Below are 24,149 nucleotides of genomic sequence, written 5' to 3'. Positions count from 1 at the left end.
GACGCCACCTGTGCTTCCGTGAACCCTGTTGCATGTAATAACCGTGCTACCGCGGGTGACTCGAACACCAGGGTAGAATTAGGGTTTTAAGAGCTGCGAGAGGGTTTTGCCAGGGTTTTAGAAAAAGTTCGGAGCGTCGCTGTGCGAGACAACAATTCAGGAACGATGGGATTTTGGGGTCAGTCTTCTTTCGGGTTTTTAATTATTTAATTTATTTATGTTTAGTGCTGTAATTTTTCGCAATATTTCTTGAAATTGGAAGAAAATAGAGCGAAAATTCTGTGATTTCTTGGAAAACCGAAATGTTTGATGATCTGGGTAACTTTTTAAAATCTCTGTTTGGCCGCTGAGAAATCGCAGGTGGAAAATTGAAAGTTGGAATCCAGTTTTAAGAACTTAGGATGGAATTGGGATTATTTGATTTCTAAGTTTTAGTAGTTGAAAAAATAATTATTTATTTATTTATTTTTGGTTGAATTTGAAATTCTAGGAATTGAAGTAAAACCAGGAAAATCATACGAGCATCAATCGGATCAATTCGAAGGAAGGCTTCACATTTCTCAGGTAATTTTATTTAACTTCAGTTGCTCAAATTCATTGTGTAGTTTATTTCTTAAATATTTTTTATTGTTTAGAGCCCTCTCAATAATTTTTGGAAACCGTCGCGATTTGGGTGTGGTATGATGTTGAATTTTCTTGTTAACTTTGTGTTGATAAGTTAGGCGACTTTAGGCCTCGGTGAATCGAAGGGGAGGAGTATAGTTCAGTGTTCCATTGGAGATAAAAGTCCAATCTTTCTATGTTCTTTGTTACCAAATAAGAATGAATCTGTCCCCTTGGATCTTGATTTTGAGCCAATTGATGGTTTGGTGACCTTCTCGGTGATTGGAAAACGAAGTATCCACCTCTCTGGTTACCTTGTGGAGGAAGGCGAAGATGAAAGAGATGACTATGGATCGTAAGTGCTAATTCATTTTACTTTTTGTGAGTTTGTTTTGGTAAGATTTTTATCATTTTTAACGGTAATTTTTATTTCTCTGCAACATTTTAAGGGATTCTTCCGGGGAGGATATTGCGGACACCGAGTCAGAGTCTTCAGAGTATGATACCGATGATGATAATGTTGGATTTATTGACGATGAAGATTTTGACATGTACCCGCCTTCACCTGTTCCAAATAGTGGAGGTAAATTGGCCTATTGGATACCTATTGCTCACGTTTTTTATTTATTTATTTATGATGATTTGGCATAGATCTTTCATGAATTTCGTGACTGGTTTTGCGTATTAGATCTGATATTAGAGGAAGCATAAATATAGTTAATTTCCATGCCAAAAGTTTGATTAACTTCAAGATGTTAAGTTTCAGCTAGATTTTAGTCTTCCTTAGTATTTTGGCGTACTCCAAAGTCCAAACCATAAATATGCTATTATTCGGCACTATGTTATACTTAATTATGGTCTTTTTGTATACATTGGGTTGTATTCTGCTGGTGAATGCCGCTTTGATTTATTGATGATTGTCACCATTTCAGCTGTGATTTGTTGATTATATGCTGTAATATAGTGCCTGACTCAATATTTTCTTTGGCTTAAATCTTAGTTGTAATTGAGGAGATAGAGGATGATGAGAAACCTACTAATGGAAACAGTCAGTCCAAACGACAAGTGAAAAAGAATCAATTGAATGACTCTGAAAAGAACACAAATTCTCAGCAACAAATTGTTGTCAAGGAAAATGCTGGTGACCCTGTTTTGGAGAGTGAAGATGAAGATGGTTTTCCAATATCCACTAAACAGAAAACCAACATTGAGAAGCATGAAGCTACAACTGAACAGAAGGATAGCAAGATTACTGAGAAAACCAAGAAGAAGAAAGTAAAAGATGGTGAAGCTGCTGGGTCCAAAAGGAAAGTCGAAGATGTTCAGCAAGACAGTCAGCCAGAAGGGTGAGTAATTGACCCATTTCACTGGTTAGATGTTTTCAGTTTTTAGGTGTGGTTTTTTTTTTTTTTTTTGAAGCCTTTAGTCGATAATCAACAATCGTTTAACAACTTTGTTTATATTGTCTTGTTCAGTGGTGCACGCTAAATATTCAGTTTTCTAATTTATTGAAGTGTTATATGAAATGATTTCAGGGAAAAGAATAATAAGAAGAAGAAGAAATTGAAAGAGCAAGCTAAGGAGGGTAATGCTGATGACAATGAAAAGCAACCTGAGATTTTGAAGGGCCAAGAGCATGAGCAAAAGCTATCTAATAAGAAGTGAGTGAGATCTGCTGCATCATCTTTCCGTTATTTTACAGAGTTCATTTATTGGCTTTTTAAAAAATTTCTATTCAAAACCCAAGCTTTTATTTATTTATTTATTGATAAATTATAATTATATCTTATATGGCCAACTTAATATATATTTTACTAAGAATTCATGTCAGATTAGTAATTTGGAGCCAAGACGTTGAATAGTTGACACGATAACACCCTCACTAATGGCTTGGATTTGCTATTCACTCTTATTTCTCATGTTTGTGCACAAATTTGCTTTGTTGTTTTTGCATTGAGTAAAATAGCATGTTCATGCACAGGAGCTCTGACATCGAAAAGAATTCTATTCCTGGTGAAAATCTCACGGAGGGGAAAAAGAAGAAGAAAAAGAACAAGAAAGCCCAGGAGACTGAAACAAAAACTGACATGGATGAAACTGTTGACAACATGGAAGATCAGAACAAACCTGGTTTGGAGCAAACCAGTGGCAAGCGATCTAAAGCGAAAACCTATCCAAATGGATTGGTTATTGAGGAGCTAGCTATGGGAAAACCTGATGGCAAGAAAGCTTCTTCGGGAAAAAAGGTTAAGGTTTAGCCTTTCGGCATGTTTACATTTACCTTTTAAAGGATTCACATTGCTAATATTTGTTGTTTTGCAGGTCAGTGTTCGCTACATTGGCAAGCTAAAGAATGGCAACATATTTGACTCCAACGTGGGAGGGCCACCTTTCAAATTCCGCCTAGGTACGATTAATGTCATTTAACAGCAATCAAGAAACAACTTAACTTCACCATGAGTGTGAACTCATTTTCCTTTGGTTGTGCAGGTCTAGGACAAGTTATACCAGGATGGGATGTCGGGGTTAACGGTAATTTTCTGAGCTGTTCAAATATTTCTTAAATCGGATCTTCAACTTTTACTAAGCAGTTGTTGCATCTTTTAATGCATATCTACCTTCCTCCAGGTATGCGTGTCGGGGATAAAAGAAGACTCACTATTCCACCAGAAATGGGGTATGTCACGATAGTAAGTTTGCCCATGATAGTAACTCTTTCTCCATTTCTGCAAAGCTTATTAATGTGTTTCCTTTGGATGCAGTTATGGACATAAACGTGCCGGTAAAATACCACCAAACTCATGGCTTGTGTTTGATGTTGAGCTGCTCGGTGTTAATTGATTCAGCTGCGGAGATGCTCCGTCTGCTTCCAATTTTGAAGTTCTTGTTCTGCTCGGAAAACCAGTTTTGAAGAATGCAAATGTACTCTGTTTCTGTCTCACCCCTAACGTCGGTTTCCAACTTGGTCCTAACAGCATATACTCGTTTTATGTCGATGTTGAAATTGTTTATATGAGCATGTGTTGCGGCTGAGAACGTTTCTAGATTGTCTACCTACTTTTTCGGTATCCATTTTGGTGTTAATCATGTACTATTTTGGTATCCAATTTGGTTATTTTCTCCTTCATTTGACATAAGAACCGAGTTTTGATTAAAACTTGAAATTAATTCGTTTGGTCACATGGAATATTGTGTCAATGACCTTTTAACATTAACTCAATTGGAGTGTTGATCCTTGAACTAAAAATTCGTGATCATTCATCTTTTAACTCATCAAAACATGTAGCTATGTTATTTTCATCAACTTCGTCATAACTTCCGTCAAAACGAGTCATAGTGGAATAACTATTGCTACAATTGGTTTAAAGTTGATGAATCATTGCTTCAATTGGGTTAAAATTGAGGTACCAGTATTACAATTCTCATTTGGTTTTTCACATTTGCCTCATGATTCAACTTCGTGACTCATTTTGCCAAAAATTTTGACGGGGTTGATGAAAAGGAATATAGCTGCACATTTTAATAAGTTAAGGGATCAATGGTTACAAACTTTTAGTCGAGGGATCATTCTCCAGTTTAGTTTAAGTTGAGAACCATTGTTACGATTTCCTCAAAAATCTAATTGTGCATCCCAAACTTTTTATATTTAGAAGGAGAAAAAAAAACCCTTTTAGAGAGTGCACAATTTGATTCAGATTTTTAAAGTGCTAATAATAGTTATTAGATTAAAAAAAACTCATGAAATTTTGAAGGGATTGAACAAGAGATATGCAAACTAAGATTACGAAAAGGATTAAACTCTAATCTTAACAAGATATCGAGATTTTGTCTTAATCCACAAGCTTAAGTAATATTAGAGACATAACATGAACAAGCCCTCTGTGCATTACATCACCAGAAAAACAAGCTGAAACAGAAACAACTCTACAACTCTCTCATCAAATGGTTCCTGATCTCCTCACCAAGACCTTATTAGTAACTAGAACACATGTTTACTTATGCCGAATTACACGCTTCGTAATATCGAAAACTAAGAGGGCTTGTTTAACGGTTTTAAGATTCCAGCTCTCGGATCAGTATGGTTCCACTGGGACTCTGAATTTTGCACCCGCATAGACTGCTGCGGATCCAAGCTCCTCCTCTATCCTAAGAAGCTGCAGAACACAAAAGGAAGGCGCAAACACGCGGTTAGAGAGAACTTAGATGCAACTAAATAAGCAGACGTGCGTATTAAGTTTTACCTGGTTGTATTTAGCAAGCCGCTCTGATCTGCACGGAGCTCCGGTCTTAATCTGTCCCTGTTTGAGCAAACAAGGATGCATAGATCACATCAGTTTATGCAACAGCTTTAATCCGAAACTTGGACAATACACTTTCAGCATAATTCGAAGTCCCGAATTATAAAGTAACGAGGTGGAAAAGTTATCAATATGCATCAACAAGCAATGAAAGTAATAGCATCAAGGTAAGACCCCAACACTTACCGTTGACAGCCCAACAGAAAGGTCGGCAATGAAAGTATCCTCAGTTTCACCACTGGAAAATTAAATAAACAAACAAAATTAGCAAAAGATGATGCGTGGTGTGTGCGTGAAATGGGAAACGAAAACAGTGAAGATGGGATACCTTCGGTGACTTGCCATGACACCCCAGCCAGCACGCTTTGACATTTTCACAGCTTCAATACTTTCAGTAACTGAACCAATTTGATTCACCTACACAAACATAAAAATACAGAGTGCCATTACTACTCACTAATTATCCACAGGAATCAGTAAACTGTAACAATTCGGACAGTATACAGAGCGGCAGCATTAGCGCCACTCGAAAGGGGCAGGGAGTACTACCTTCAAAAGAAGGGCATTGCAGCTCTTCTCATTGATTGCTTTCTCCACTCGCTGCAGCGGCATAATGAATAAAGAAACGTCAAGACATATTTTCTAACATTCATCACATAATTTGATACATAACAGTAATAATAGTAACATCTGCTTGCCTTTGGATTTGTGACGAGAAGATCATCGCCGACAATTTGGACTTGCTCACCAATTTCAGCAGTCATCTTTGCATAGTGTTCCCAATCATCCTGGTCAAACGGATCTTCAATTGACACAATTGGATACTCAGTAACAAATGACTTGTAAACATTCTTCAGACTGTCTCCAGATATCTTTTGTGATCCATCATTTTTCTGCAGCAGATAAAACTACGCGGTTCAGCCATCTAGCCATAAACCCATTAACTTCGTATACATATCCATATGTAGCCAGACGTATTCTAATTTAATTACCTCTTCCTTGAAGTTCAAGTCATAGGTCTTATCCTTGTCATCGTAGAATTCCGAGGCAGCAACATCCATCCCAATGACAACCTTTCCAGTATATCCAGCTTTAGCTATGGCTGTCTTTAGCAGTTCAAGACCCTCTTTGTTTTCCTATTAACGAAACATCAAAAGAATACAAGCATTGGAACAATAAAAAACGCTGCTTCCAAACCAAACATAACACAAAGCCACTTAAATTAATCTCGTCTTGTGAATATTTTATGTGCATACAGACCTGAATATTGGGGGCAAAGCCACCTTCGTCCCCAACATTTGTGGCATCTTGTCCATACTTCTTCTTAATTACAGCCTGCAGGCAAAACCAAGTGGAAACTTTAAAAAGCCTGAACAGGCGGTCATCTATTATCCAAAGGCCGCAAAAGATAATGGCAATACCTTCAGGTGATGATATACTTCAACACCCATCTTCATAGCTTCCTTGAAAGAAGATGCTCCGACAGGGAGGATCATAAATTCCTGTCATAGAAGAAACGGTAAGAATAACAATTGCAAGAGGTCCTAATTTCTCGACAAAAATACTAACAGATAAATATTAACCTGCATTGCTAGTTTATTGCCTGCATGAGAACCTCCGTTAATGACATTAAATGCAGGTACGGGCAGCACCAAGGTCTTGTTTCCAGCAAGATTGGCTATATGCTGCAAAGTGTAAAGCAAACGCAATCTTAAGAGAAAACCTCATAAGTGCCTTTAGCGAAATAAAATGGCGGGGCACTACTCTCCCGAGAAACAAACCTTGTAAAGAGGGATCTTGTTCACAAGGGCACCGGCTTTGCAAACAGCTAGAGACACCGCCAATATAGCATTTGCTCCGAGCTTCTGTTTGCACCAACCCCATTCGTTGACAGTTCCATCGAGTTGCTGTACCATACAATTGTCGATTTTGGTCTGCTCTGTTGGGTCCTTTCCAATCAAAGCTGGTCCAATGATCGAATTCACATTCTCCACAGCCTAACCAACACAGAGATCAATATTGCCAACCAACTTTTTCTCCATTTTAAAGACCGAAATCAAAGCGATACAGAGGTAACATTTTAAAGAAATCGCATAATCAAAATCCGTTAGCGAATAACAACCATCATACCTTGAGGACACCTTTTCCAAGATAATCCGATCCGCCATCTCTCAGTTCAAGGGCTTCATAGATACCTTTAAAATAACCAAACAATCGAACATCATCGAAAAGAACTATAATGCAGACCACGCTAATCGCAATGCACGAAAATAAGTTCAAATTCAACGTACTTCACAGCTTAATAGCAAAATGCAAAATTAATGTAGGGTAAACACATCACTAATGCAGCTTACACTATAGCAGCAAAGCGGCCATGAAGCCCGAAAATAAGGTCGTTACTGTGCGCCCAAGGGCCGACGCACTATCTTGGCGCCACCATTAAGTCCTCTCCCGTCTCTTCCTCAGAGCACTTCCAGTGTGCTCTTTTGCTCTGTGGACAGGCTCCATTTGCAATCCAATCCTCTCCCAAACTAGCTCCAGCCCATTCGGGCAATTGGATTAAGAGGGAGCTTGTGGGAGAGGGCAGGCAGGAGTCCACGGCCCGAGTGGGGAATGATGCAAGGCTGACATCAGCATGATGCCAGCGACGTTATATATTTTTTATGCATCAGGACCATGGGCAACACACGCGCGTGGAGGCGTGTCTTGGGCATATTTTAAGACAATAGAGCCCGCGTGTCAACCCCACTCAGTTACTGAGAGTCTGGACCGTTTGATTCTCAGATCAACGGTCCAGTTTTATCGGCTTTAAAAAAAATTTTGAAAAAGAAAAAAATTAGAAATGTTTGGGCGGGCCACGTGTCTGATTCATTAAAAATCCAATTTTTATTTTTATAAATACACACCATTTTCTCTAACCTTACACCACATTTGAATATTTTCAACGATTCTAAATAGGTAAGAACATGTTGCCAACGCAATTGGTTAAAAATATTATCGAAATTTATTTACAAAAATTGTACTTTCGGATAATAAAACATGGCATGACGAAATCAGTTAAAAATCTTATTCGAAATTTAAATTTAAATTTAAATTATTTTTTACTATTTTATAAAATAAAAAATACTAATATTTTATAACATATTAGCATGACTATTCAATTTAGAAGTAAAGATGCAAAAACAATTTCGGTTCAGTAATTACTATTCATTAAAAGGGATTCAATTGTTAATTGCCATGAGGAGCCCTTACACACTGGAATTGCTCTCGAGGGGAAAGCGCTCGGCCTCGGGCGCTTTTTATTTTTTATTTCTTTTAAATATTTATTTGTACTTTCAGGATAAATAAAATCTACAGACGTACATAAACACATAAATTCAGCAACAATCCGAAAATAAATAGAGACAAATACATATGTTCATATGTATGCTTGATCGAAATCATAGAGATTAAAACAAACAACTATGTTTTTTTACCTGTGGAAGCCCCACTTGGAACAGCAGCTCTTGCGTAGGTGCCATCCGACAGCGTGACATCAACCTAAAAAAACACAAACATGTTCGGTCACTCAGAAATCCAACATTTCTGATTGGAGTTTCTTTATTTTCCCGGAGCTTCTCGCATTTTCTCAGAAACCAAACAGACAGTAAGGCCGGGAAAACCGTACAAACACAAAAACGGAGATAGTAAAACGAAATGAAAATTTCAAAATATGGGACGGCGGGGATTGAACGGAACTTACTTCGACGGTGGGATTCCCACGGCTGTCGAAGATTTGACGGGCTTTAACAAGCTTGATCGTTGCCATTTTTCTCTCAGTCTGCTTTTTCACTCTCTGTATTTACCGAAGGCTTTTGTGGGAAACTGACGGAGGGGTTGCGGAAAATATATACAGAGGCGCGACCAAGGGGGCGAGAAGCACGGGCAACGAAATCTCTGCCGTTGAGCTTCTAGAAAGTGTGATGATGTCAACGGTCGTGATTGCTTTTCTTGCCGATCACGGGGTGTCCGCTTGGCCTCCGTGGGCCCGGAGTGGCACATTGAAGTGGAATATGCGGTTCCTCGCTGCCCCTTGCCCAAGGAATTGAATTGGGCATTGGTTCTGTTGAAAAGGAAGGGTAAGTTTGGTATTTCGAGGTTCTTATTGTCGGGGGCGCACCCAGATTTGTTAAACAGTGGCCAGTTTTTCTAGTGCTTGTTTTATGGTTGCAGAAAAGTCGTGCAGGTAAAAGTAAAACTACTGTTTTAAAAATTCCTTTTTACCATTTAGGTCTTATTTAGGTGTTAGACGGTTGGTTATCATCTCGATTAATGCTTAGATGTTTAAAAATTAAGAAAGGAAGCTTAGATCTGCTGAGGCGCCCGCCTAGCTCGTTCAGATCCTCCTAGGTTGCGACTCACTTAGACAGAAAATAAATAACTTTCATTTTGCATTTTATTTTTTACAATAAATTATTAGGAACTTGTTGTATACTTAAATGAACACATATTATATGTTTGTTCTTTATGTTTTCATTATGTTCTAATACTTCATAATACTTATCATTCTAGTTTGTAGTTTATAATGAAATTATATATATTTTAAGTATAAACAGACACTTATATATACGAAATATAATAAATTTACTTAAATCCGCCTAGTCTGCCTAGACGCCTGCCTAACCGCCTAGGCACTAGACTCCAGTATATTGCCCGACTAGTGCCTAGAGTATTTTAGAACCTTTGATAAAACTGAAATTCACAGGCCCAAGCCCACCAATTATGAGCCCAAATTGTTTGATGGGCCCAAAGCTTAAGCCCTATAAGGCAGGTCCTAAAACCTCCTTCTCTGCGTCGACCAACCTATTGGAAGAAGTAGGGTTTTATCAAGGTTTTAGAGGCCACAGAGGAAAGGTAAATTTTCGTACTCAGCCTCCCAAATTTCAATCTTAAAGTAAACTGATTTGAGCTCTATACTATCATACTCTTCCGATTTAGCTGTATTATTATCTGGGTTCTGAGTTTTGAGTTCTTCTTTTTCCCGTTTTCTGTTTGGTTGCCGAGAAAATTTGGGTAAGAAAAAGATATCCCATTTTTTGTTTTTGTTTTAGTTTTTTTAATTTTCCTGAAATCCCAATGGTATGTTTCTAGGGTTTGAATATGTTGTTCGTAGATTGTAGCGCGATATTTTGATATTTAGAATTTGACAAGAGTTTAGCTGTAAATAATGGAAGTATATTGGTATTTGGAATGCTTCTGTGTTTATTCAGATTAAGATATATGATGTTTTCAGGAAATTTTATTTGTTTTTTGGAATCCGTTGATCGGTTTCGGTTTTTTGTACATTTTGCTCATTAGTATGTGGGATTTGTATTTCCTTTTAATAGGTTTACGAAATGGGTGTGTCCAATAAAGAGTCCCGGTTGATTAACGAGGATTCGATGGAAGAGGATGATTTCGAAGAGGTTGGGTCTGGGTCAGAATCGGAGGAAGACTCTGAAGAGGAGGGGGATGTGAAGCTGGATGAGCCGTCGAAGAAGGCTGTATACAACAGAGACGGTATCATGGATAAACTTGGAGATATAAGCTGGCCGGAGAATGCAGGATGGGTGCACAAACTCGCTGTTGACATTGATCAAGAACAAAAGGTGGACGTGAATGATGACCTGACTCGTGAGCTTGCCTTCTACACACAGGCTTTAGAGGGAACGAGGAAGGCATTTGAGAAGCTTCAGTCAATGGGGCTTCCGTTTCTGAGGCCTGAGGACTACTATGCAGAGATGGTGAAGTCAGATTCCCATATGGAGAGAGTGAAGAGCCGGCTTTTGGTAGAGAAGAAGAAGATCGAGGAAGCGGATGAGAGAAGGAAAGCTAGGGAGTCCAAGAAACTATCTAAGGAGATTCAGGCTCAGAAGTTGAAAGAGAGAGCTAAGCAGAAAAAGGAGGACATAGAATCTGTGAAGAAGTGGAGGAAGCAGAGGCAGCAAAGTGGGTTTGCCGGGGGTGACAAAGGCAGCGAGTTGGATTTGGCCTTCGAGGATGGGAAACCATTCGAGAGGTCAAGTAAGAAGAGGCCATTTGTGGCTCCAGGAGATCGGTCCGGAGGGAAAGCAAGACAAGGTGGGAAGCCGGCTGGGAAGAAACCGAAGAAGAGAGAAATCAAGGATTCCAAGTTTGGATATGGAGGAAGGAAAGGTTCCAAGAAGCAGAATGTGGCTGAAACGACTAATGATTTGAGGGGATTCAACAAAGATAGTCTCACATCAGGAAATAGGAAAAGGAAGAGGTGATAGCATCTTATGATTTTGTTTTTCGTTCTACTCTTTTGTTCGGGTAAGGGCTTGCATCATGAAACCAAAGCTCTTACGAATTTGTAGGCATTTTTCATATGAAAAATTATGGTTTGCTGACAAGTTTTATAGTTATCGGATAGTTGTGTTCATCCAATTTGTAGTATTCATGCTACTTTCTATTCTACAAGACTAGCCAGGTTTATATCAGCAGGTTGTCATTTAAATATATATATATATATATATGTATATATAGTTTTTTAATTACAATTGTCATTGAGATTGTCATAACCCATCACTCATTGAAATTGTTTACCGCCTCCGTTAAATTGAAGAAATCATCAATTCGGTAGATGGGTTGATTTGACAAAAATACTCTTAATTTAACATATATTTCTCACAAAAGAATCTAAATTATTGACGATCACTTCTAGTGATTTTAAATCTTTATGACTAAAGTAAAAAAATATGTCAATGTCGGGATTATTTTGGATAAAAAGCCTATACATTTTACATGCTAAAATGTCTAAAAGAGGTTAGGGTTCCTTGAAGTCACTTTTCGATGAGATAGAGTAAATGAGAAAACTAAGGAAGTTCCATGTGAGGTTGTTGGAAGGTACGTGTGGACTTGGCCGAAGACCTACAAAACTGCAAGTTGGGAAGTTTCATCTCAATTTACAATTGAATTTTTTTTAATGATTTTCTCAGTTAGCTTTCACACCACACCTCACCATCTTGTCTTCCAACATGTTCTCCTACAAAAAGCTTCTCACAGCCACTTCTTTCAATCCCCACACCAGTACTTGTAAATACCCTCATTTCCTTCTTCTAACACCACCATAAACCCATCTTCTCCTCGCTCGTGCTCGAAAGTTATCCAGTCCAATCCAATCTTACGAGTTGTTTGTTCAACCATGTTGGATTCTACATTGGACTTGCTCACTCAGGCCGCTACCAACTCTCTTTACGTTTTCTGCTTCTGCAACTTGATCATAGTCATGATCCTCGTGGGATCGAAACCCGGCTCTTACTTTGATCAAGAAAGTGAAATTCCCGTCTCGGTTGTCACCAGCAGCTACAAAAACAGAAACACAAGTGATCATAAGCAAGTTGAAGATGGTATATGTGAGCAGGAGGAAGGTTCCATGATCAAATCACCAATTGTTTTCGGCCAAGTGGCGAATCCCGAGGTAGAACTTGCCGCTGTTGGAGATGACAAGGGCAGCAGTGATGATCACAATGAAAGCAAGGAGTGTGACAGCGAAGATGAGCTGAGGAGAAGAGCGGAGGAGTTCATTGAAAAAGTTAACAGAGGATGGAGGGCAGAGTTGTTGATAACCTCCCATTTAATCTAGCAGGCTTTATCAAGCTTAAAATTTTGCACATTTGTAACAATGAGTTGATCTATTGAGGAAACTACAAAATTTCGCTTTTTTTTCATCCGATTCTCTGGTCTTAAGAATGCCGATTTTAAGAATGAGCGATTGCCCTTTTCCGACCCTAATTTTAATCATTCGGAATGACACATTCTTAGAATTGGCAGTCCTTACAGAAATGCCTTTGATTCTCAAGTCACATGGATAAAGGAGTATAAAGTGTTTGAAAAGTTACAAAAGGGCATATTCTTTCGTAAGCTGCATGATATAAGAAGGAATCGAGATCCTCTCCAAATTTTGCAGTCTGAAATTGACGATTCGAGAAATTCAGACCATTCATTTTAAATCTTAGGATCCCATTTAACCTTTATCAGTGGGTCACCTCACACAAACCAAACATTCAAATCTCTGTCCCTTTCTTGAAAAGTTCAAATTTTTTGGTTTGTAGACTCAGACTGCAAGATACGGAGTCTGGACCGAATCTGAATTGTATAAGATGTTCAACTTTTCTTATCTTCACTTTTGTATTTGGGGCCATCATACAACTTTTTATCACTTCCCAACTCAACAATAAACGTCCTTATAAAGCGTTTATCGATCATTTTCTCAAAATCAATTGACAATAACCGGAAAAGTTCAAGGTCGTGTACTTGCGCTAGATTTCCATCTTTCGACGTGAGACACCTTCAACATTTTAAGATTCCAAATAATGTTGCCATTTATTAGAAAGCTGTCGATTGATAGCCAGGTCAATGCTATTGCCTGTCTTTGTACGCGTTGGTCTCCGCATCAATTTCCAAGCAAGTTTGTAATAAAAGGACCTTATTATATATGATTTAATTTAGACTATTCTTATTAGTCTGTCACATAATTACCTAATGTTGTAGTTTGTCAACATCTTGCTAATTTAGTCAATTTTAGGTGGGGGTGGCCCGGGTGGGGCGGCAATTAAAAATCGATATAACATAACAACAACAAAGTATTACTTTATTAATTGAGGTCGACTTTATAAATTCTAGAACATCACTGCACATAATTTTGTGTCAAGATTTCTGTTAGCTCCAAATACCCAGTGCTTTTTCTTCTTCTTCTTAAAATCTCTTTTCATTAGCTCTAATTGAAAATGGATATAAATGTCTTATAATTTAATCAATATCATGTACATGGGTGCAAAGGGCAAAAACAATTCGGGTTTTCCTTTTTCTTTTACAAAAGTAAATATTGCAAATTATGGGAATAGTTAGAGAGCGGGAATGCAAACTGGGATACAAGGGGCAATATAATGTCCTGTGCAACTGCCCTAACATGTATATGCCGACTCACTCTTAGTTAAGTAATACTTCAACGTTGAAAGATAGTCAAAATTCAAATTTTCTGTTTCTCGTTGATATAAAGAAAGAAAATATGAAAGAAGAAGACAATTAACTGCCATAAAACCAGGAATAGTGATATGGATGTGATGAGGCCTTTTCATTAAAGTAATTAATGTAAAAATAGGCCCCATAATGATAATATGGTTGATAATATGCTACATAAAGCTTCCCATCTCCACTCTTTCCTCCATCCAAACCCACCCCTCTCTCTCTCTCACTCATCCTTCACAATGCTTGATTCTACACTACAATTAATCACTCAGGCAGCTTCCAACTCTGTGTTCATCTTCTGCTTCTGCAACTTGATCGTAGTCATTATTCTTGTGGGATCGAAACCCGTCTCCAACAACGATGAACGGAGCATAACTCGCACCACAACGGCCCCCAGCAAGCATGCGGATGATGAACAAGGCACGAGGGTGAAACACGCGTGGAAGGAGAAGAATGCCTTGATGCAGGTCAGTGAATTAGCGTCAAATGAACAGAATGCGGCAGCTGATGATGGTGAATTCAGCAGCACCGATGGAGATGGCGACGATGATGAAACTGACACTGACGATGAGCTGAGGACAAGAGCAGAAGAGTTTATAGAAAAGGTTAATAAGGCATGGAAAGCAGAAGTGCTGACAACTTCATGTGTATTCTAGGCAGCAATTTTGTGTTGCAGTAATGGAACTCAAGTTACTCAACTGTAGCAATGTAAAGAAAAATCATTCACAAGAATGCACAATAAGAAAGAAGCACTTATGTTCATAAGCGCTTTTGAACGTTTAAAGCACTTCAGGTTCGTGAGCAAAGAGTCACAACATCCATTCATATTCCAACTTTCAGATAATAAGAACTTGAAGGGACAAATGACCAGTCATGTTTTTCATACATCTAAAAATGCTATATCATACAACACTAGAAAGTAGAAATACATGGATACAACAGCCACGTCCGTGGCGAGCCTGATCACGATCAAGAGACCAACCTAAAACCTAATACAAAAGACTACCGACTCGGGGTTAAAACCAACACGAGGTACGTTAAGCCTAGTTTGTCCTTCAGAAAATAGTCAGACAGGTTTGATAGAGCCTAGATGTCACTCAGTCTGAACAAAACAATTAAGATACAACCATCACATGAAAGGAGCAAGCATGATCAATAAGAAACTTCACAGTTTGCTTGACCAGAGCCTTTAGAATCCTCTTCCGACAACAATGATTTACTCTCAGAAGCAGAGTTCTTGAAGCTGTGCATGGGATTCGGAGAATTTGATTGGTCTCCGTGGAAGGAAGGAGCTGTCAGAATGGGCTTTACTCCGCCATAGACCTTCATTTCTTCACCAGAAACAGCATTGACAATGATAGGGACAATTGACGATGATACAGGCTCGACTCTCTGCTTCTTTGGCTTCTGTTCCAGCTGGTGACCTTGCAGAAAACTGCCCACCACAACCTGATGCAGTCAAAACAGTTTGGAGGATAACATGAATTACAGAACTTGTTTTTAGAGAGTAAACTACATTACCACAACTAATTTCTGACATAATAGCAAAGTACTAGATTACTTGATCATAAAAATAACTTTTTAAACGCGTGTATAATTGTATAATGATGTTACCTGCACGGGGCCAGCAGCGATCAGCATACCAGCAAGTCCACCCCCAACCACTCTACCGTCTGGACCTGCCAAAGCAACACTCATGCCACCGGATCTGCTCTTTGTTCCTGCATTCTCAGTTGGTATATAAGATCCTGACAAGGAAAGTATCTCAAAGCGGCCCTGTAAAATCAACAAAAAGAACTTCAGATGTTCTCCTGAGTAACAATGTCATAAATTCAATATGATGCAGGAACAATTTACTATTTTTTTTTTGTTGCCCTGCAGAATCTATATAGCAAAATACATGTGCATCTGTATGCATATATAAAGAAAATATTAACTTAAGGTTATGTTCTTAAATATAGAGCGATTAGAAACAAAACACAACACGATATTACACGAGAGTCACGAGACCTAGTATGTAAATAGCTTGCAGCTAGGAACTTACAATGATACAGTAATAACTAATAACAGACAATTTCAAAGACGGGCACACCACCATACCTCATATGTTAAAGTACCCCCGGAAGAACTGGCCTGCCTAAGCGTAACATTTGAAATGGTACCATTTGCAGAAAGTATGCAAATAGCTCGAGCTCCTTGTTGAGAGAATGACATGATCTTCATTGTAACATCCTGCAAGAACCAGAACTACTATCAGTAATATAGTAAAGTGCAACCTTAATCAAAGCAATAATACTGGAATAAGAAAACTCCTCTTTAACAAATCTCTAGATAAGGAACCTGAATCAACTTTCCAGTATGTAATTTTTGTTTGACGTTGTTTTTTGCTCGTAATTTAAACGTCTACAAGAATAATGACTGGTTTCAAAAATTATAAGATGAAAAACTTTCATTATCGATTAGAACAGTTGACACGACAGTTTTGTACTGACGCAAAAGTTTGTTTCACATATAACTTTCTGATGCATACCTCGCCTGAATGGACAGTTAGGATGTGAGGTGTAAAGTTCGCACCGACCGAGTATGCAATTTTGTCACCTACACAAAAAGATTAAAAACCGTCAGTGAAATCCCAAATCAAACCATTTTAAAATTGGAATTTGCATAATAAACACCCAGAATGTATCCTAACTGCAATTCAAAATGCTAGGTTTAATGATCTAATCACCACCAAAATGTAGAGCAATCAAAGAGACGAAACACTAACAAACAAGTGAAGTCTCATCTAAAGAACATAATACTCGTAAACCTGAAAACGGCAATGCAAGGAGATAATTAGGTGAACTAAAACATAGGGATCAAGATGAACAAAGCCCGGAAATTGTTGCCTAGTTCACAAGCGGAAAGAAAAGAATCACCACAAAACAAAATGATTAACTAATCATACAAATTTTAAAACCCCATTAATTTTATAACAAAGGTCATAGTTTACCCCTAAGGGCCACTCGAAAAACTGCTCGTAATCCTCAGGAGACGGGAGCTCTTTAACATAAGATGAGGTTCCAAGGGTGGAATGGTCATATTGAGGAGAGTGGTTAAGGTCAAAACTGACCCAAAACCAGGTGTTTAAACCCAAACTCTCTGCTTATGCCTTCTTCATTTTTATTCTCTTTTCTTTCTCATCTTGTGCAATTAGTCCAGAGTCAGCAGGTGATTAAGAGATAATCACCTAATTAGGCAAGTCTAATCCAGGCACGTCAGCCTAATTAGTGGACTCTACCTATTACCTATTGAACAAGCTGGCACTTCAATCATTCTCTCAATCTGTTTTCCTCACAGACAAGGCAAAGAGAGTACAATATAAATTTGTAGGCAGCAGAAAAACTCCGCATAACTGATAACATCAGCAAATCCAATAAATCACCATTTACTTCCAGATCTGACAAGGGAATCTGATCACAAAGGGTCCACTTGCAAACCAAATCCAAACATTCCCTTCAGATCTCACACAGCAGTAAACATGACACAATCTGTTGACGGGGATTTTTGGATCGGCATCATTAGGCTCAATAACATAACGCTGATCCAAAAATCCCCGTCAACAGCGTCAGAGCTACAACAAACCATGATCATTTCATCCCAAATGTAACAGTAAAAATGGTAACCAACATTAACTGAAAGTCAAAATTTTCAAAGCTTTTATTTAAAAGGGTCACGTTTCATTACCTGAGTTCTCAAACACGTCATGCTTGTGAGACTTCTTGATCGAGTCAACGGGCTTGCCTCTGCCCCTCTTCCAGGCGGAGAACTCTCCAGGGAGCAGAATCGACGACGAAATCGGCATCGGGGACAATGCCGACGACCGGACAGGCTTGTCGTCGGGTCCGTACTTCCTAGGCCTGCCCCTCTTCTTCTTCCCATCCGTACCAGTCCCAGTCAATCTCATCGGCGACGCCATCGGAGCTACCACGGTTGTGGGGCCCCCAGATGGGCTAGGGTTTTCGGTTCTGGGGGCAATTCTGTAATTCTCTGGAGCTTGTTCACCGCTCACTGCTACACCAGAAACCAACTTGTTGTCTTTCTCCTCCATTTGCATATCCAAATTTGCAGACACAAAAACCACCCAAAAACCCTAAAAATCTTGAAACCCTACAAACTTTTCAAACCCTAGAATCTACCCATTAAAGCCTGCAACTTTAGGAAGCAAAAAAAAAATACCCAGATAATAATTTAACTGCAAAGCAAGAACTTGAGCAGATTTCCGTAAAAGTAGGCTAGAAAGTTCCAAACTTTCAAAAAATTTGGAACCCAGAAACGACAAGTCGTCTCTAAATGCAGAAAGGTGAAGAACTCAGTGCTGCAACTCCTCCAGTTCTGATGTTTGCCTCCACCATTGCAGAGAAAGCACAGAGCTTCAATGGCAGAGACTGGAATTTCAGTAAAAAAATTTGTAAACCACTTCAAAGAAATTACAAGGAAACTAGACACGCTGATTTCAGAAACACTTCTGAGAAACGTGAATTTAGGGTTTTTACAGGAAAAGGAGGAGAAATAAATAAAGTATAAAAATTTGGTAAATTATAAATAAAAATGTAATTGTAATAATTAAATACTGATGAATTTAATTAAAAATTAATATTCTAATTGCAAATGCAAAGTATAAATTTTAGTTAAGAAAATGGTTCACGTCCGTCTTGGAAATTCAATAAAACTGAATTTAATAAATGGACAATGATACTAAACTTGAATATTAAAAAAAACAATCAAGTTTTGTTTGAGAAAAGAAAAGGGCTTTTCTATTTTTTATTACCATTTTATTAATTTAGATAAAGTTGTATAAATAAATAAATATTATATCAAAGCTGTAAAGCTAACGTTAGGGAGCTACACCAATTTTCCAACTACTGACAACTCCTTTGTCTTTTCAGAAAATTAAAGTTTGACTCGAAGATTTTAATTTGCTAAACGCCCTTTTAGTTTGGGGTATCTACTGTTAATGCCACTGTATGCAAAATGACCTTACAGAAAAAAAAAAAGAAATTGATGAAGTTTGATCAACCAAAATTAAAATCTCGAGAAAAACTTATGTCAAACAATTAAATTTCGTGTTCTCACATAATAAAATTTTGGTATTTTTGTTGTCTGTTTCATTTGAAAACATTTTATTAAAAATGAGAATAACTAATCAGACAACTCTATCGAAATTTCTCTCGAACAAACTACTGAATTGAAACAAAGAAATTAGAAACTTAATGATCACATTAATCAGGAGGGGAACAGGTTCAGACATTCTTAGTCCACGTTCACTGGTCGTAGACTATGTACATAAAAACCAGGAAAGCCAATTACAATTGACTTGAAATTCGAAAAAATCCAATACAAAAGGAAAAATAAATGCTAAAACAACAATTTTAACTCAAGTTCTCACCAAAATGCAAACTAATTAGCCTATCAAACTTGTATCATCGACTTGACATGTGTTTTTGGGAGCACAAAACCAGCTCTTCGTTCCTCAAATGAGTACTCAATCTCCTCAGGAATCTCTTGAACTAAGTTGGTAGCGAAAGGAACCGGTGGAGGAGGAGCTGGGGTCATAGCTGTCTGCATGGGAACTGACACTGTTGATGGTGTCGTTGGCACGAAGATTGGCATCACCTTGGGAGTCTTGTTCTCTTCGTCTGCAACAGTTCTAGGCTTCAGAGTAGTAGTGCCGAAAGCAACATTTTCGGATGGAATGGAAACGGGAACAGAAATTGGGGAGAAGGGTTTACGAATTGTTGGTGTCTCCACTTCAGAAGGATTTGGGGCACCAAAAGAGTGTTTTTTAACAGAAAGTCCAGCAACATCTAAGCCTAAGCCTCTTCTACCTGCATAAAAAAGACAGGATAAAAATATGTTAAAATTTGATTGTCAACATGTTTTCGTATGGTGTCTGTATAGGCATTTTTTTTTTTCGAGACACTAGACAGCAACAGAGATATGGTGTTCCAGCGTCATGCCTCATGTTTTGTTTAAAATGAAATCAACAGAAGCTTCTGAAACACCGATGCAACGAAGAATAAAACAAACATGTTTTTAGGTACTACTACCAGAGTCAGAGTCCCCCCCTGCAAGGAAACAGATGGTGAATAACCTTCAAAGCAACTAAAATATATTTTTTTCAATATTCTCATTTGTCAACCATACACAAATGAGAACCGTTGGAGAAGAGATTAACCTGTGGACAAAGATGAAAAGCCATCATCCAGATGATTGTTTAATTGCTCATTTGGATTCACTCGGTCACTCTTTCTTGAACGCGGAGTACCTTTGATGGAGTGAAGTGGATCGGGTTTAGGAGCTTGCATTGAAAGTCTTCTATTGCTTGCACCTCCAGTTGACATTCTCGGAGCCTTCTTTACACTCTGAGGTTTTGAAGGACTTGGTTTTGACCCATAAAGTACCTCTTGCTCAGCTATCAACTGACCCTGAATCTTTTTCTGGTCCTGAAAATGGAAGATGAAGATTTGTCACACAGTTCACAGTAAGATCGTCAAAGAAATATGTCCAAGTGAAACTGCTGGCCATACCCGCTGTCTTCGACGTTCCTGCTCCTTCTCCTCCCGTAATATAGTATACTCTTCAAGCATGGAAAGAAGACGAATCTGAACAGAAGTGGATAACAATAAAAATTGTTTCAGAAGTTGCATGTATGAAAACAAAAAATAAACTTCAACTGGAATAAATCTCCTAGAGACTGCACAAATACAAGGGAAGCAACTTACACCATCATATGTGAACTCAATGCCCCTCTCCTTCTCCCATGATATGGTTTTTGAAGCCAATGCATCCACCATTGCTGTATAAAAACCGGGATCCAGGTAAAAACACTTATTTAAACGCAAAAAAATAAAGGAAAAAACTGAAACCAGCATAAACATAATCAAAATGATACTCTTGACCAAAGCACAGTTCTGTAACAGTTTTGTATATAGGATAGTCTACCATTATTAACCAAAGGTGCCATTTTTCAAAATTCGGACAATACCTGGAAGTTTATTAACCAAAGCACGTGCTTTCTCAGCACGCTTGAGAGTAAGATGAGCTCCTCTTCCAGCATTGTATCGGTTTTCATCCTACATGAACGCAAAAAGGAACAAGTAAGAAAAGGAGTTTCAATGTGGTGAAGTAATCGACATGGTGATGGAAACAACTAACCCTGTTATACTCTTCGAGCCAGCACTCCTCATCACAAGCAAACAACCACTTCTCAACTCTTTCAAGTATGTCTTTCCTGCTAAAAGCTTCCTCTTTAACCTTTGCAACCTGAAGCTCAATTTGATCGAGGACACAAGCAGGGTCCACATCTCCTGCACAAGTAAGAATGATGCACACGTTCAAGGACATTTATGTAGGAATTTTCTGTTACCCCATGATATGCTTTTAAGAATATAATATGAACCTGACTCTATAGCTGCAATTACGTAGTCAATTGCACTATCTGCTTCAAGGACCATATGTGTCTTTCTACAGATTTCCTCTAGCTCTGACCTCTTCTTAAGAACAAGCTCTTTCATTTTACTTGATTTCAACTCTTCCAACCGAGACACTTCTGCCTCAACCTGCACAATAGATTTAATCCCAGATGAAATCCTTGAAAAATATACTGATTCAAAAATATGAAATAATACAGAATTACAATATAAAAAAACTCACATAATTGATGAAGTCCACAGAGAGTGTATTTGGTTCAGTTATCTCATGTTCTGAAGCAGCAATATTGCAGGTTATATTCTGAAACATCTGTTGCTCCTCAATTGGCGTATCCATCAAGTTCCACAGCTCTAACATGGTAGTTGCCAGATCTTGAAGCTGTCAGAGATTAGAAGGTTAATATGATTCAATTAAATGCACAACTTTGACTAGAAACTAAGAAATGATAAAGAAGTAAGAACATTCTTTACCCTCTGCATTCTCTGTAATTTAACCTCCCGCAATTTTTGTATTGCAGCAGCCAACCGCTGAATTGTATCATTACCTATATTCTTGCTTCCTTCTGAATCAACTAAACTGGGATGAACCTCACTAATTGTCTGTTTGTAGTCCATACCAAGAACCGAGCAAAGTGAGTTCAATGTACACAGGTGGTCCTGTATCTGCTTAAGCCTATCACTCTGCAAAACAAGAATGAACAGATGAATAAGGAAGTGAAGAGCACATAAGAATACAAAAGTTGATTACGATGATATGCAGACAGAGAGGAAATGTAAAAAAGAACTCCCAACCTTCTCAGTTTGGAGTCCATGTAGATGTCTCTGCAATTCTTCAAGCCTTCTCAATGATAAATCAGTTTCATCCACAGCCGGTATAGATGAACTGTAATCTGTGCTTCCATTAATCTCACTTGAAATTTTCTGTATCTCCTCTAGAACTTCCAGAAAGTTATTTTTCCTGTCGTATTTTCTTTTCTTCATCTCCTCCAACTGTGGAATTATTTTGCTGAGCTCTTCTTTCAAACTTCCGGCATTTTGATCAGACTGAAATGACAAAGCAATTTGTAAATAGTTCTGATTTTAAACAATAGTAAGAACTTCAATGGAAACAGAATATTTAACCTATTTATCTATGAAAACAATCACAGTTATCTTCATTACAGTCGATCCTGACCTGCCTAATATGTACCGGTCGCTCCCCCATTGCAGAGCAGATTGCTGCAAGTTCTGCTTCGGAATCAGCAATTGCCTGCCGTAGCTGTGCCCTACACCGATTTGCCTTGTCAACTTTTCTTCTGTATACTTCTAGACACTCCTGCTCAAGCTCGAGCAACATCTTATCCCTATCTTTGTCAGACTCTCCGACTTCATTCCAAATTATCTGCATTTGTTGAATTAGACAAGAAAAAGAGTGAGTTTAGTACTTTTGTACAATCCAATTTCCGTAATTACCGAAAAGCTAGACAGGTTTTCTTTTCATATATCTAATTCATGTGATACCTGAAGTTCATACAGAAGTGATCCACATGTTGTTTCCATTTGCAGAAGCTGTTCACTTTGAAGATTAGACATATTGAAGCAATGCTACCTGCCACAAACAAACTCCACCATGAAACCCTAACCATATGCATTGCATAAATTGACCATAAAATTCTTAAAAATCTCTAAATGCCAACACAGTATATGGAAAAAGCTCTAAATAGCAACAAAACGCTAGATTCCTCGAAACCCAATTTCAGGTTTCTCCCAAAACTTTGGAGCAAAAAATATTACATCCCCAATTCTAGTCCAGATTAGGTCAAATTTCTATATGAACACCAAATTTTAAAATTGAATGGAAAATTCTCTCTTCTACAAATACTTCCCATGCAATTTAGCTCAAAGAAATTAAAATTCAAAGCACCGTCCAGATCACAGGCGACAAAATCAACTAGAAGAAGCCGAGGAACTGTTTCCAACAATTCACAAAATCAAATACCAAAAATTCAAAATTTTCAAAATTCAAATCTTGCTCGAGAACAAAACGGAGAATTGGGGAAAATTGAAGAAAAAGAAGGAAGACGGGAAGAGGAAGGATCCGTTGACAAACCTGAGAGATCAAATCAACGAACGTCAATTTTCTATCTGCTGTATGGATTTTCTTGCTACAGCTGCGGTCGTTGGCGACTGGAGGATTTTCCCGAGAAAATGTGGGTTTCGTTTCGTTTTTCTTTTCTTGGAAACTTTGGGGGAAAAAGGTAGAAATTGGGGTTTGAATTTTAATGGAGTTGTGAGATGCGTAACTGAAATGTGAAATGTTTAGAGAGAGAGAGAGAGAGAGAGAGAGAGAGAGAGAGGAGAGAGAGAGAAAGTAGCCGTTTGAAGGAGGAGAAAAGAGGACCGTTGAAGAAGGCAGAGAGCGCTTGTCAAGGATTTTGTACTTTAATGGTTCTCCAGGACGACATTTGAATTTCAAATTTTCAGGAAATGACTCCGATTTGCTGTAGTAGATATATCGCCGCTCTCGTGCATGTGGCAAATGGAAATTTGCCACGTTAGCATAAAAAAAGTCAATGTGTTGGTCCCTTTTGTTTTCTCATTTGGTATGTTGACGAAAACGAACGCTCGACGGTGTATTAATTACGGCCGCATATCTCGTTTTACAAAAATAATCATATTTATACATTTTAATTCAACTTTGAACTTTGATCTTCATAATTTGTAATTTGGAGCAGAAGACTCTCTTTTCCTAAGGTTGGATAAAACTCCGACAAAGTTTTAATCTTTT

At 38.2% G+C, this 24,149-nt stretch overlaps 6 protein-coding genes and 1 pseudogene across 10 annotated transcripts; 4 read left to right on the top strand and 3 right to left on the bottom strand.

Annotated features, from left to right (window-relative positions):
• On the top strand, nt 1-3,785 carry FKBP53 (FK506 BINDING PROTEIN 53). Of its 2 annotated transcripts, none has more exons than XM_068459833.2 (11): nt 1-178; nt 491-564; nt 723-958; nt 1,053-1,186; nt 1,604-1,949; nt 2,139-2,264; nt 2,585-2,849; nt 2,926-3,010; nt 3,094-3,135; nt 3,232-3,280; nt 3,366-3,785. In XM_068459833.2, the coding sequence occupies exons 1-11, from the start codon at nt 166-168 to the stop codon at nt 3,442-3,444; spliced, it is 1,449 nt and encodes a 482-aa protein (XP_068315934.2). In that variant the 5' UTR covers nt 1-165; the 3' UTR covers nt 3,445-3,785. The 2 variants fall into 2 exon arrangements, with proteins under 2 accessions (XP_068315934.2, XP_088548858.1); XM_088692732.1 differs by having other exon boundaries at nt 45-178; nt 2,570-2,849.
• A 599-nt stretch (nt 3,786-4,384) lies between these two features.
• On the bottom strand, nt 4,385-8,953 carry LOC137720141 (enolase). The gene is made up of 14 exons (XM_068459151.2): nt 8,644-8,953; nt 8,378-8,441; nt 7,032-7,096; nt 6,683-6,898; nt 6,485-6,586; nt 6,323-6,403; nt 6,162-6,236; nt 5,894-6,037; nt 5,600-5,794; nt 5,451-5,501; nt 5,230-5,318; nt 5,088-5,139; nt 4,845-4,901; nt 4,385-4,757 (listed from the first exon to the last, which is right to left on the bottom strand). Exons 1-14 carry the CDS (start codon nt 8,707-8,709, stop codon nt 4,677-4,679), a joined length of 1,338 nt encoding a protein of 445 aa, XP_068315252.2. The 5' UTR covers nt 8,710-8,953; the 3' UTR covers nt 4,385-4,676.
• A 728-nt stretch (nt 8,954-9,681) lies between these two features.
• LOC137720976 (putative rRNA-processing protein EBP2 homolog pseudogene) lies at nt 9,682-11,380 on the top strand (annotated as a pseudogene). 2 transcript variants are annotated; one of them, XR_015961729.1, is made up of 2 exons: nt 9,682-9,794; nt 10,268-11,380. The product of XR_015961729.1 is annotated as a putative rRNA-processing protein EBP2 homolog pseudogene, transcript variant X1 (transcript). The 2 variants fall into 2 exon arrangements; XR_015961730.1 differs by having other exon boundaries at nt 9,758-9,953.
• A 401-nt stretch (nt 11,381-11,781) lies between these two features.
• On the top strand, nt 11,782-12,610 carry LOC148698980 (uncharacterized). The gene has a single exon (XM_088677668.1). It carries the CDS (start codon nt 12,085-12,087, stop codon nt 12,523-12,525), a length of 441 nt encoding a protein of 146 aa, XP_088533794.1. The 5' UTR covers nt 11,782-12,084; the 3' UTR covers nt 12,526-12,610.
• A 1,509-nt stretch (nt 12,611-14,119) lies between these two features.
• On the top strand, nt 14,120-14,697 carry LOC148698979 (uncharacterized). Its single transcript, XM_088692727.1, has one exon. The coding sequence runs from the start codon at nt 14,150-14,152 to the stop codon at nt 14,564-14,566; it is 417 nt and encodes a 138-aa protein (XP_088548853.1). The 5' UTR covers nt 14,120-14,149; the 3' UTR covers nt 14,567-14,697.
• Nucleotides 14,698-14,710: 13 nt separating this feature from the next.
• On the bottom strand, nt 14,711-18,675 carry LOC137721214 (AT-hook motif nuclear-localized protein 6). Its single transcript, XM_068460315.2, has 5 exons — nt 17,637-18,675; nt 16,441-16,508; nt 16,011-16,142; nt 15,525-15,686; nt 14,711-15,359 (listed from the first exon to the last, which is right to left on the bottom strand). The coding sequence occupies exons 1-5, from the start codon at nt 18,004-18,006 to the stop codon at nt 15,063-15,065; spliced, it is 1,029 nt and encodes a 342-aa protein (XP_068316416.1). The 5' UTR covers nt 18,007-18,675; the 3' UTR covers nt 14,711-15,062.
• A 476-nt stretch (nt 18,676-19,151) lies between these two features.
• Nucleotides 19,152-23,843, bottom strand: PLE (Microtubule associated protein (MAP65/ASE1) family protein). Of its 2 annotated transcripts, XR_015961727.1 has the most exons (14): nt 23,472-23,843; nt 22,883-22,970; nt 22,557-22,763; nt 22,175-22,426; nt 21,854-22,063; nt 21,606-21,761; nt 21,352-21,511; nt 21,108-21,259; nt 20,938-21,025; nt 20,675-20,748; nt 20,480-20,554; nt 20,128-20,395; nt 19,910-20,017; nt 19,152-19,777 (listed from the first exon to the last, which is right to left on the bottom strand). XR_015961727.1 is itself a non-coding variant. In XM_068460299.2 (13 exons), exons 2-13 carry the CDS (start codon nt 22,952-22,954, stop codon nt 19,362-19,364), a joined length of 2,130 nt encoding a protein of 709 aa, XP_068316400.1. In that variant the 5' UTR covers nt 22,955-22,970; nt 23,472-23,843; the 3' UTR covers nt 19,152-19,361. The 2 variants fall into 2 exon arrangements, 1 of the variants encoding a protein (XP_068316400.1); XM_068460299.2 differs by lacking the exon at nt 19,910-20,017.
• Between the last annotated feature and the right edge of the window lie 306 nt (nt 23,844-24,149).

Source organism: Pyrus communis, chromosome 1 (assembly GCF_041283825.1).
Source record: "Pyrus communis isolate YQ-2024b chromosome 1, ASM4128382v1, whole genome shotgun sequence".
NCBI classification, from domain to species: Eukaryota; Viridiplantae; Streptophyta; class Magnoliopsida; order Rosales; family Rosaceae; genus Pyrus; species Pyrus communis.
This window is presented reverse-complemented; position numbering and strand designations above follow the sequence as displayed.